This window comes from Centruroides vittatus, unplaced genomic scaffold, assembly GCF_030686945.1.
Source record: "Centruroides vittatus isolate TY-2023 unplaced genomic scaffold, ASM3068694v2 contig_549, whole genome shotgun sequence".
Taxonomy (NCBI): domain Eukaryota; kingdom Metazoa; phylum Arthropoda; class Arachnida; order Scorpiones; family Buthidae; genus Centruroides; species Centruroides vittatus.
The window spans coordinates 3,665,346-3,679,007 of record NW_027122325.1 but is presented as its reverse complement, the minus strand read 5'-3'; the positions used below and the strand labels follow the sequence as shown (position 1 = coordinate 3,679,007).

The window sequence follows — 13,662 nt, the reverse complement described above, 5'->3', positions numbered from 1 at the left end:
GTTTTTTTAAATATTTTCAGGTGTAATATTATATTTTTTAAAACTTTTTATATAATTGTTATAGAATGTTATAAACCTGCTGAAAATTTTCATCTTTTTTAAAATCAAGATTACTATTATTATCTAACAAATTCAATGCAATTCTTTGCTTATATTTATAGAAAAATTTTTGTAATTTTTCAATATTATTTTAAGCAAATTCAACTACATCATAACATCTTTTTTAATGTGCAAATTTAAATTAAGCCAAGATAATCTTAATTATTATTATGTCATTATTGTGCTTTGTATTCTTGATTTTATAAACAATTCTTCCATGCAACAGTACTTTGATTTATTATATTTAGTAGTTTCAATTTCAATAATCTTGCAGTATTTGTTTTATTTACTTTATCTTTTTTGTTTCTAATTCATTTGTTAATGCTAATATCCTTCCCTGTTCACTATCAGCTTAGCAACTTAAGAAACAAATTTTTTTTAGTATATTTGTTGCAGAATTTCAATCTTGTTATCTATTTCAACAGTTATCTATTTCAAATTACTTTCTTTATTTTCTTTCAAAATTTATAAATCTTCTTTGCATAATCTTTTCAAGTCACTATGTTTTAATATTTTATTTGAATGCTGTTAATTAACTTTTCCTTGCAACCAACTGTCTACTATATTCTTTCATAAAAAGTAATTTCTTATACATAAAAATATACATAAGAAATTACTTTTCTTTAGCATGTTATAACAGAACTCTTTTGAAAAAATACTTAAGAAAGGCTAATTTATACTTAAATGAATCCTTTGGTTTAAAGTATATATATGTACAGGGTGTATCAGAATGATGTTTTAAAAATTTGGGGGATTGTAGAGGATGAAATTTTGAACGTTTTGATATAAGAAACCCATAGCCGGAAATGTGATATAAAGTTTCTACACCAGTAGGAAGTGCTTGACCGCCCTTCACTTTGGTAGCTTCCCTTTTGTCCATTGACGTCGTGTTATTGTTCTTGACTTCTTCCTCTGGGGTTATGTAAAGTCCCTTGTGTACGCAACACCTGTAGGAACAGTTCATGAGCTTACAGAGTGCATCTTTACAGCATTTAATACCATCAGAGAGGAGCGTGGCATCTTACAGAGAGTCGGACAAAACATGGTTTGTCGTTGCACATGATGTAATGAAGTTGGTGGTCATCCATTGAACATTTACTCTAAACTAGTACAGCTACTGATTCGATGTACTGTACAGTTTGATTGTACTCTACTGTTTTGTCAATAAAACTTGTCATAAATACTGTATTCTGTTGTTTCATTCAGCATATTGACCACAAAGTGCAAAGTGCTGTAGAAACTTTATATCACATTTCCGGCTATGGGTTCCTTATATCAAAACGTTCAAAATTCCATCCTCTACAATCCCCCAAATTTTTAAAACGTCATTCTGATACACCCTGTATATATGTATACTGTATATATAGAAGTAATAATTAACAATTAGTCAACAAACATGAGCTATGCAAATAAAATAATTGTTTAATCTGTAAATAACTGATTATATCCTGTTCTAATGTAGTTTTATCATATCATTTAACAGGTGTTTTATCTATTAATATAGAAACTACTAAATTACTGCTTTATCTATTATTATCATGCAAAAATATTTAACTAAATATAAAATAAACAAAAACATTCAAAATACAATCTAAATTTAGATTTGCTTTCACTTATAAATAATTTTATCTCAAACATGACTAAATTAATTATAAGATATTTAAATGATTTAAGTATCTTAATTCATGTTCATTATTATAACCAACTCCATAAATTAATTTTAAATCATAACAACTATAAAAATGTTAATAAAGTTCAAAGATAAAAAACATTTTTGAGATGATATACATCTCATCATCAAGTTAACAAATATTATTCATTGAGTTTTTTGATCTGATGATAAGTGATATATCATCTTAAAAAGCACTGTATCTGAATAAACTGTGAATTCCTTTGACTTTTTAACATTTTTATGGCTGTTTTGATTTGCTAAAATTTGTTATTTTTTTTTAAATTCTAAAAAAATTTTACATTAATTGTAATATAATTAAATTATTTTAAATATTTGATTTGTTTATGTTATTTTCTTTATCATTTTCTTTTATATAAATTCTTTATTCTTATAATCATATCTTTCTTAAAATTGTTATCTTATCTAACATATTTATTAATAATTAAATCATTTCTTTTAATAATTCATGATATATTTTAGCAGAATCAAATTTTATCCATTTTTATTTTTAATTAATATGATTTTAATTAAAAATTCTGAAAACAATATAATAAAAATTTGACTTTATTCAAATGACAAATTTTCAATATCTTTTCTGAGTTTATCAAGTTAATTCTCAGAAACTGATTGCAGCAAGTAATAAAAGCTAGAAACATATTTTGAATCAAATATACTTAACCTTAAGTATTTTATCTCCTAATTGTAAACCCTGAAGTGCTGCAGGACTACCAGTCTGTACAGCTGCAACAAATATTCCAACATCATTACCACCTGAAAGTCGTATGCCTAAATTTCCATCTTTTCGAAATGATATAAATCGTGGATCTGGTCTAAAAAAATAAATGATTTAAATACATATATTCATTCGCTGTTATCAGATTTAAAGAAAAATAAATAAGAGAGTAAGCATAGAATGTTAAATATAAAGGATTATTCTTTGCAATTAACAATACGCACTTTATTTTAAAATGTACAATTAAAAATAAATAACTAAAGAAAGAAAGAAATTACAAGATTAAATTTATTAATTAGAAGAATCCACCAAAAACTATTTATTTTAATGAATAAAAAAAATTGGATGTTTAGAAATTTCAAGTAACATAATAATAAAATATGACATTTTGAAATATTATTTCATTTTATATAGTCATTTTTGCTTATACAAATAAAAGATAAAATAAATTTAAAGTAATCAAATAAATAGAAGTCAATGTACTTTTTAGTAAAATAAACAAATAATTAAAAATAAATAAAAACTAACAGCAGTCTGTTTAATTAGATTATTAGAGCAATAAATGATTAAAACAACATAGACCAATGTAAAATTTTATTGATATGTTATTGACATATATAAAAAGAATGATCATACTGAAATGATTAGTAAGTTAGAAATAAAGATTAGATGAATTTAACAAAAATTTTGATTTAATATTTGAAATTAAATTAATAATAAATTTTCTTCACTACAATACTAAATACAGTATTAAAACATAAAAGAACATAATGAATCTAATTTCTATGATAAATCAACACACAAATAATATGTTAAAATATTATTATAGAAATTTGTGAAATTAGTAAGTATTAAATATTTTCTATTTATTGTCTACTCTAATTGAAAAAATAATAAGTTATTGGTAACATATTTAAATTCTTTATTTAAAATAAACAAAAGAATAAAAACAGGATGAAAAATGCTATTCCAGCTTAATCTACTTGTCTTAAAATTAATGATGATCCAGATTAGATTCAAATCCTGATGCTATGTAAAATTTGGAGATTACTATGTTCGTTACTTTTAAATATTACTAAAAACTAAAAAAAATATATGTTGGCATTAGTAATTTATAGGAAAACATTTTTACGTAAATTACTAATGTAGACTTAAAACTGTTAAATTCCATTCTCTAAACAATACAGTCGACTCCGCATAAGTCGACACCCCAAGGGGAAGTGGAAATGTGTCGAGTTATCCGATGTGATGACTAAAGTGAAGTTGGAAAAAAACCACAAAACTACAATTAGGAAAATATAGTAGTGCGTTAAACAGTAGTATAAGCTTACAATACATTGTGTCCTCCATTTACAATTACTCTATAGATGAAAAACTGAAAAATTCGTTTAGTGTTGTTTGTTTTGAGCACTTAACTGTCTCGACTTTCTTTTTCAACTATCACGAATGCCTTGAAAACATCTTCTTCGCAATTGTCAATTGTTGGCAAGTAACATCTAAGGATTCTTAATGCCTCTAGCGTGAGAAAATGCAAAATTGGATTCTGGCATGACGTTGATGTAGATTGTATATTTTCTTTTTGTTTATCTGTTATTATTTTATACATAAAAATACATAAAATGTTAAGGCATTTTTATTAATATGTATATATATATATTAATATATTAATTATATAATAATAAATAAATAGACTCCCCTCCTGAAAAAAAAATGAGTTTGCACCACACGTGCGCGGAGTGAATTCATTTTTTCAGGAGGGGGTGACGACTTATTGGAGTGTGAAACAGCAAAAGTATGTCAACTTATCCAGTGGCGACGATGGTGTCGAGTAAACTGGAGTTTTTTAACATTAATGTCTATGTAAGTTGGCCGGGACCACAGAAAACTGACTACTTAACCAATGGTGTTGAGTTATCTGGGTGTCGACTTATGTTGAGTTGATTGTATTTGGAATGCCTATAATAACTTTTGAAAGATCATAATGAACAACAGTGGTGTGCCATCCATGGAAGCAGTGCTTCCACAGCTTCCATGGATGGCACACCACTGTTGTTCATTATGATCTGTGCTGTGGAAGCTGTGGAAGCACTGCTTCCCTTGTATTTTCTAAAATATAAATACATATTGTGAAATTATTTTCATATTTTAACGTACTTTGAATTAATTAAAATTAATATTTTATTATAACTGCATTATGTATCTTACTTCTATACTACATGTGAAAAAAATTATAAGATTGCTATTGTATATTCAAATATAAATTCATATACAGGGTGGGCCAGCGAAAACGAAACGGCAGAGTGTTCGTGTTCGTCCAAGCAAAGAGCTCGGACAGGTCGATTTTACTCTCGAGGGGACATCTTTTGCAATAAAGTTTTTGCGATTTTGAATACAACAGACAACAAAAAATTTTAAAAACTCATTTATTTTGTATTAACTAAACAAGCATTTATTTCGAAAAAAATGTTTGTTTAGTTAATATTCAGAATCGCAAAAACTTTATTGCAACAGATGTCCCCTCGAGAGTAAAATCGACCTGTCCGAGCGCTTTGCATGGACGAACACGAACACTCTGCCGTTTCGTTTTCGCTGGCCCACCCTGTATGCATATTCCCAATGGAAGCACTGTATTGTCAAATATGGGATAGCTTTTATGGTGAATTGTGTAAAGCAGCCAGATTATAGGCATTCACACATGTGCTTTATAGAGCACCAATCTCATGCAATTTAGCTTGGATGCTACACACCAAAATATTGTATAACACTTCCAATGATTCTATCCAGATCTAGCACAGCTTCCCTATCGTCAAATGTCACCACATGTCACTGATGAACAAATATGTTAAATTTGTTAATTTCACTATTTATATATCAATAAATATACATTAAGAATTTTGTGTGTTCATTTTGCATATGCACAGTTCAGTATTTGCAACCAATATGTGATGTGAAGCTAATAGTTGCTTGTTCACAGAAAGATTAGTAAAAACAAATAAAGAGACAATTAATAATTTTTAAATGCTTTTATCTTAAATATATTTTACTGCAATTTATATTAATGCTCATTGCACCATATCAGTGCATACTATTTTGTTATTTCTTGAATTATTATAGCATGTGCACTTATGAAGATAGTGAACATCGTGTTTTATATTAGTATGTATTCTGCATATTTTATGAGCAAATTTCAATTGACTTGTAAGGATAAAAGAAAAGCTAACAATATCAAACAAAACAGAAAGACTACTACTAAAATATTGAAAAGACTACAGAAAGTGATGTCTGTCAAAGACAACATTAAAATGCTAGATTGTTTACAGAAGGAAAAATTAACAATGCACTTGCTTGCACTTTTGTGTAAATGAATCTATCTTTTTTTCTTAGTATATTTTATGGTAAGGATTAGGAATGCAGTAGAAATTCTCCTTCCAAAATAACAAACATTGCATTTGGTCCGGATGACATAACTGGCAAGCGCACCGCACGGCAAGCGGAGGTTGCGGGTTCAAGCCCTGCCCGGGTCAGTTCTTTTATTCCAAAAGGTTCTAAATTTATTTAATATTTATTTAAAATTATAATTATTAACTTAGATAAGAGATGGCACCTAATGTCTACCTCTAGTAACAAATTACTTTATTTCAATCATTTAATTAGCCAATTTATAGCCCGATTTTTAAGGCGATCATTGGTAATTCATTATGCTCATCGGGCTTAGAGATGTTTATTTAACAAACATTACAATGATCATAAGAAATTCAACCATTAAAAAATGAAAGTCTTATATATACATCTGGATTAAAATCAGTCACAGAAGGATATACTTTTGACTTGCTCTATTATCAGTGAGAAAGTGAAGCATAAAAGCATCTGTTTGGAGAATTTAGTATAAGAATTCACCAAAATCAATTATGCTTAAAGTTACTTGGTGGTTCTGAATGATAATTTCATGAATTTTAAGAAAAGGAATGTTCTGCTCAATGTAAAAATTATGGGCAACAAATTTTAAGTTATAATTTAAAAATTAATTATTACATATATATCCTGTTTAAATGTTTGAAAAGTTCAAATTAACCATTATTAAATATATTTTGTAGGAAGGCTATAAACAAAATCATTCATTAAAAGCATTGTGATGCTGTATATAGTAAACAACTAGATGAAATGTATCAAAATTTGAAAAATGTAAAAGTACTCTAAATAAATATCTAATACATTTTGCTATGTTTTAAATGAAAAAATTAAAATGCAAAATGATTATTTTAAATGTATTGTTCAACCAGTTGTTTGCCATATTTGATAACAAAACTTTCACCTACTTATTTCATCAGCAAGAAGTAATGAATGAAAAAATAAATGTCTTTTTATATTTTAAATTATTTTTTATTGCTGAATCATCTTTTATCATCTTAACATATTATTTTTAACCATCTCATATGATATTAAATAAATACTTTTTGATTTACAATACAGTATTTTCCAGCTTGAATACAAGATAAATGATTTAAAACAGGATTTCACAACCTGTTTTGCTAGTCAACCCATTTTCAAAATTAGATTTAACCTGCCAACACTTTTCTGTATTAATATAAAATAAAAATAGAATACTTATAGAATAGGTATAAAATAAGAATACTTTATTAACAATATGATAAAATTAAAAAAATTAAACAGGAATTAATGACTTTTTTTTAATTAAATATAAATCAAAATTTACACTATGTTTTATTTCACCAAAATTTAAATATGTATCAATTATTATTATACACTTTTTTAATTACATTTTTAAATATAATGAACATAAATTTATCTACTGACACCTAAATTACTCTTAGTAATTTAACAACTCCAAGATAAAATCAATTGAACCCTTGGGTTGACAGTGATCAGGTTTGGATTCCAACTTGAAATACACAATTTCTATCTTAAAAATTTTAACTAAAAAAAACTTACAAGTGTAAATTTTTTTTCCTCATAAGTGCTTCATCAATTGATTGTTCTTTTCTTCCATGCAAATCTAAATTTAAAAAATTAAATTCAATAATTCTTATTTTCAAAACACATGAAAAGATAATTATTTTCTTAATAATAAAAATAGAATATTTTAAAATTATCTTCAATAATCAAATAAGTTAAATTTTTTCCACTATAAAATAATTAAATTATGTATGAATATTATTATAAAATTTTTTTGAACTTTGATGGTGGTTTGGAGATAATACAAAAAAATATTACTGTTGTCTAAATTTTATGTTTTTGTTATAAAATCTGAATATATGTTATAAGTATGGAAATTATGAAATTACTAATACTGCTCATCTTTACATACATCATAATGCATGGTTTCCAAATAAAAAATTGAAATCTAAAATGAAAAACTTTAATCAAAATGAGCATCTAGGTCAAGCGTTCTGATCCACACTTTGCCATATAAAACATTTTTAACCTTTTGGCACATGCACTGTTGTAAAAAGTATAATTTGTCTGAAAAACACACCAAATGATATGCCTAATTCTTGCGCTATGCAAAAGCTATAATTAAATATTAGAAATCGATTAATTTGACTAAAGGTGGGTAGTTATGTTTTCAACTCTTATTAAATTTAATAATTATAAATAATTAATTTTTAATTTAGATATTTCTGGAATTTAATTTGGAATCAGTCATTAAATTTAATATGAGATTGCAGCATAACTGCCTACCTCTAGTCAAATTAATTAATTTCTAATATGAAATTATAGCCGTTACATAGCCCAAGAATTTGGCATATCATTTGGCATGTTTATTATATAACGGGGTAAGGTTGTTAATGTTTATACGTAATATGTGTTGAAAAAATGTGTAATCACAAGCTACACAAAGATGCTAGCTGAACGAGTGCTAGATGGAGCAGGCACACAATCCAAGACTTCCGCTCTCTGTGCCACTTGTTATGCGAAAATTTGCTTGTTAAGCGAGTCATTTTTTCACAATTTATTTTGCTTGTTATACAAAACACTCGTTATGCGAGGTGCTCATTAAGCAAGGTTCCACTGTATTCTAATAATCATAATGAAATATAAGCTAGTCAAAGCTATTAAAAATTGGTAAAAATAACAATGGATCCACTTCAAATTTTTTGTATGTAAGATTGAAAACAGATTAATTATGGATTATTCAAGAATGCTATACAAGTTAAAACTAGTAGTACTATAAAATATATTATTATTTAGAGAGAATTAATGCAAATGTAGGACACAGAATAACAGTCAATAAGTTATAGGAAAAATCTCAAAATTTTTTTGTCCTTAAATGAAAAATTATAAACATTTGGATATCTAACTACAATAATTGAAAACTTATAGCTGTATAAAATGTTTTTTCATTCTGCTTTAGAAATAATTTTTCAAATATAAATTAAGAACAGCATTACAAAGGTATAAATTTTATTAATTAAAAAAATATTAATACCTGAAATTCTTGGTATGGTTCTTGAAAATTCTAATTCATTTGTTCCAACACAATGCTTCTGATCAATAACCTTATGTTCTGATGCATTTAATGGATTAATTCCAATTGACGAGTCTTTTGACTGATCATAGTTTTGACCATACACTCTGTAATATAAAATTAATATTTTTAAAAGAAAAATGTATCAAATTGTATAGAAAATTACTTTTCACTGAGACAATTTACAAGCTCCTAAGTCTTATTTATTATTTAGTTTAGTTTAAAATAATTCTAATGTCATTCAATTTTTTTATTTGAATTAAAATTATAATTATTCTTAATATTTTTATTGATAGTTCTATCTTTGTGCTTTTTAATAATTTTTTAAATGCTGAAAAGTGATATATTACTTTATTTGCTATTAAAACACCAATAATAATAGTAAAAGCAGTAACTCTAGCAGACTCGAATAACATGCCATTAAATTTACACTCACAACATACGGACACAACTCAACATATAAAAAGCATAGACACTGTTAAACAATCATGGGCTCAAAAGGCACTCCATGGTAGGCATCCCTACAACCTGGCCCAGGATTTTCTTGACATAACTGCGTCGAACAGCTGGTTAGCTTGGGGATGTCTCTTTGGGGAGACTGAAGGATTCATGATCGCCATACAGGATCAGGTCATAAATACTAAAAACTACAGAAAACACATACTCAAAGATACAACACTCACAAATGACACATGCAGAAAATGTCACATCATGCTAGAAACTATACAACACATCACTTCTGGTTGCAAGCTCTTGGCACAGACAGATTATTTACACAGACATAATCAAGTGGCAAATATAATACACCAAGAGCTTGCAAAGAAACACAAATTATTAGACATCCATGAACCATACTACAAGTACATTCCACAGGCAGTATTGGAAAACAACACGCGCAAAATGTACTATGACAGAGCCATAATCACAGATAAAACAATTTACCACAACAGACCAAACATCACACTCATTGACAAACACCATAAAATCACATACATTATAGACATATCCATTCCAAACACTTACAATGTACAAAACACATGCACTGAGAAAGTCAGCAAGTACATAGAACTTGCCCAGGAAATAAGGCATCTGCGGAGGATGGATAGGGTGCTTATTGTACCTGTCACTCTCTCCTCTACAGGTGTCATACCACACGCACTACACAAAAGCCTGGGCACATTACAATTGAATAGAAATACATATATCACACTACAGAAGGCCACTATATTGAATACATGTCATATTGTGAGGAAATTCCTGAATACAGACACACACACTGATGCACTTCTTTAATTTTTATAATTAACATAATTTAATTTTTGTTTTGGTCACTATGCCTTGACTTTGGTCTGGCATAGTACACAGCCACCAGTGTTAACCAAGTATATATCACTTAATCCAACATAATAATAATATATAAACATATCACATAATAAAGTTAAATTTTCTAAATTAACTAATAAAACAATTTTTATTTATCTAATTTCTATATAGAATTTATAAAATTATTTAAGTTTCGTTTTATTCCATTTATTTATCAGTACTTTTTATAAATGGTTAAAAATAAATTTATAGTCAGTTTAGTTAAATTTTCAAATAATGTTTAAGAATTCATTTTTAAGTTCCTAAATGCTGAAAATTATTTGGAATATACTAATTTATCACAAAATAAATCATTACATGATAATTTAGAAATTTTATGAAAATTTTAAAAATTAATTGTTAAATAATTAATTTGTTTAAATTTATTAATAAGGAAAAGGAATCTGAAGTATAAGTTATAAAGACAATGTAAGAATTTTCAATCATAAAAGATAAAATTCCTTAAAATAATTGAAAATGAAAATGTTAGTCACTACATTTTCACAGTTGCATTAGTACAGGGTGAGTATAATTAAACTGATGGTACTTGGAATGCTGTGGATGGTGATCTGATGGATGGATTGCAGCAGGACTAGGTAAACATCTTAATGAGATCATGGGAAAGATGTGTGAATAAAAAAAATAGCTAAATTTTGTGCCACCCAGATGGTGTTAATAAACGTAAAATATAAAATACATGTTGAAAAATAATAGACATATAAATTCAGCAATAGATGCTGAAAGCAAAAAATGGCATGGTCCATACTTGCTTTAAGTATAAGTTTATCTTATCAGATAGCTGAAACACGCTGCCTAATCCTTCTTCTTTCAGTTTAGCAAGATTTACAATACCATCTTCATAAACAGCTTTTCAAATAACCTCATAAACACAAGTCACAAGGGTTGAGATCTGGAGAATGAAGTGGCCAAGCAGTTGGGAAACTTCATGAAATCAATGTATTGTATGCTGTGATGTGTGCTGTGTAATGATTGTGTCCAATATGGAGTGGTGGTCTATTTTGCAAGAAAGTTATGGTATCCAAACAGTTTCTCTCTTGCAAAGCTGGAATAATGTTGTTGAAAAGAAGATTCATATAGCATTCTCTATTTAGTATCCATTGCACAGGACTTGTGGCATTATTTCTTCAATGAAAAAGGTCCAATTATGCACTTTGCAGTAAATCCATACCACATAGTAATGTAATTTAACTGCAAAGGATTTGCGTGTTAATGTGTTTTCTACCTGTGGGATGTGTAGTGTAGTGTTGCAACCTATCAATCAAAAAATTAATTTTTTTATTCATGCCATAATCTCATTAAAACATTCACTAAGTCTTGCCAGAATTCATCCAGCAGATCGCCCTCCACAACCTTCTAAGTTCAGTTTAATTACACTCGTCCCTTATTTAATATATTGATATAAAGATTAATTAAATTATTACAGTAATTTATCATGTTGGTTACTACAAGAGTACTTTTATATAATATTTAACTTAATATCAAATTGACAATAGCTAACTAAATTGACAAGAACTAAAATTAATAAAATTATTTGAAATCTAATTCCATTTTTTTAGCATGACTGAAATTATTAATATTTAATAATTTAAACATAGTAGCAAGTTAATTTTATGAGTAAAATATGACTCAAAATATTAATATTTTACATACCTTGTTAAATTATTTTTACCTTCAATATGTTCAGATAATATTCTATAGTCACCTGAAAAGAAAATTGAAAAATTAATAAAACATATAAAATATTGATTTTAATTTTTATCTTGCTAAAAGGCAACGACTAAATTATTCTTAATTATTATAAATTAGAACTTAAGTAACTCAGGTATTAGAGTGTTTGATTGCTAGTGGTATGGTATCCCAGTGAAAAAATATTTTATAATTTTCAAATGATATAAATTTTTATCATTCCTGAAAAAAGTCTTGAAATTCCTGAAAAGTGACCAAATGACTTGCAATGATATCATACATTAGCAATTGGTAAAATATGAAATAATGCCAACTGATATCACTTGATGCCAGTGAATGTCACACATTTAAAGTACGAAAACGTTTTCAGACCACTTAAAAATAATTCATATTATTTCCATCATTTAACAATTCTCTGATATAAAGTAAATAATTTCAGATGACTTGCTGTTTCTTGTCATTTTAAATGATTTCATGCTAACTGACACCAATTCACATCATTTTCCATTAACAAATAATTTCAAATAATATTTTTACTAGGGATTGGATTTATTTGTAAAACAAATACAGAGTTTTCTTCTTACGTATCTCTATTTTGCTCTGGCATTCACCGAATTCTTTTTATAATAAATATAAGGGAATAAAGATTGCCAGAGGATGGTACTAGTAACATCATTGTTTTATGAGCTGTATAATGGTAAACCGTACACATACTGCTTCTATACATATTTATAGCATGATAAATAAATTCTAAAATGTTATCCTTCCTTATAAGTTACACAAAAGTTAATCGAATAAAAATTTATGACTCTAATAAGCAAATGTCATGATGCAGAAATGTGATATAATGAAATGAGAGTTAGTGCACAATTTGATAAACAATTTCTAAAGTATATAACATACAAAAACCAATAAACAACTAATATATCGTAACATGCTAATGTATACATTCTATGTACGAGGGCTGTTCGGAAAGTTCGCGGCCTCAAATAGAACAACAAACAAAATAATGTTAAAATTTTTTTATTTTTTAATATAGTTTCCTTTATTAGCAATGCACTTATTCCAGCAATGTTCTAGCTTTTTTATGCCATCACAATAGGTCGATTTGTCAAGGTGTGCAAAATACTCATTCACTTCAGACTTTATCATTTGAATGGAATCTCTTTCCAATCAAGAATGTTTTTAGGTTTGGAAAAAGGTGGAAGTCACTGGGGGCCAAGTCAGGTGAGTATGGTGAATGTGGAATTGGAAGCTAAGTTCATTTATCTTTTGTTTGGTGATTCTGGCAAAATGTGCAGGTGCATTATCGTGGTGGAACAGAACCTTTTTCTTCTTCAAGTGTGGCCTGTTTTCTTCGATTTCTTTCTTCAGTTTTTCCAAAAGTTCACAGTAATAGACAGCATTGATGGTCTTTCCTCTTTCTAGGCAGTCAATAAAGATGATGCCTTTAGCATCCCAAAAAACCGAGGCCATCACTTTCCCGCTGATGGAACTGTCTTTGCCTTCTTTGGTGGTGGCGAACTGTGGTGTTTCCATTGCTTCGACTGTTCTTTTGTTTCAGGAGTGTAGTAGTGGATCCACGTTTCGTCAGTAGTCACA

General features: G+C 27.6%; 1 protein-coding gene across 4 annotated transcripts in view; it reads right to left on the bottom strand.

The window, feature by feature from the left end:
• LOC136978711 (tight junction protein ZO-1-like) overlaps positions 1-13,662 on the bottom strand; it is a 156,310-nt gene that overhangs the window by 78,910 nt on the left and 63,738 nt on the right. For all 4 annotated transcript variants that reach the window (XM_067274483.1, XM_067274484.1, XM_067274486.1 and 1 more), the window contains 4 exons: positions 12,025-12,076; positions 8,953-9,098; positions 7,455-7,518; positions 2,451-2,601 (listed from right to left, as the gene is read on the bottom strand). In XM_067274483.1, coding sequence (XP_067130584.1) covers positions 2,451-2,601; positions 7,455-7,518; positions 8,953-9,098; positions 12,025-12,076 — 413 coding nt within the window. The remainder of the gene's footprint in view (positions 1-2,450; positions 2,602-7,454; positions 7,519-8,952; positions 9,099-12,024; positions 12,077-13,662) is intronic.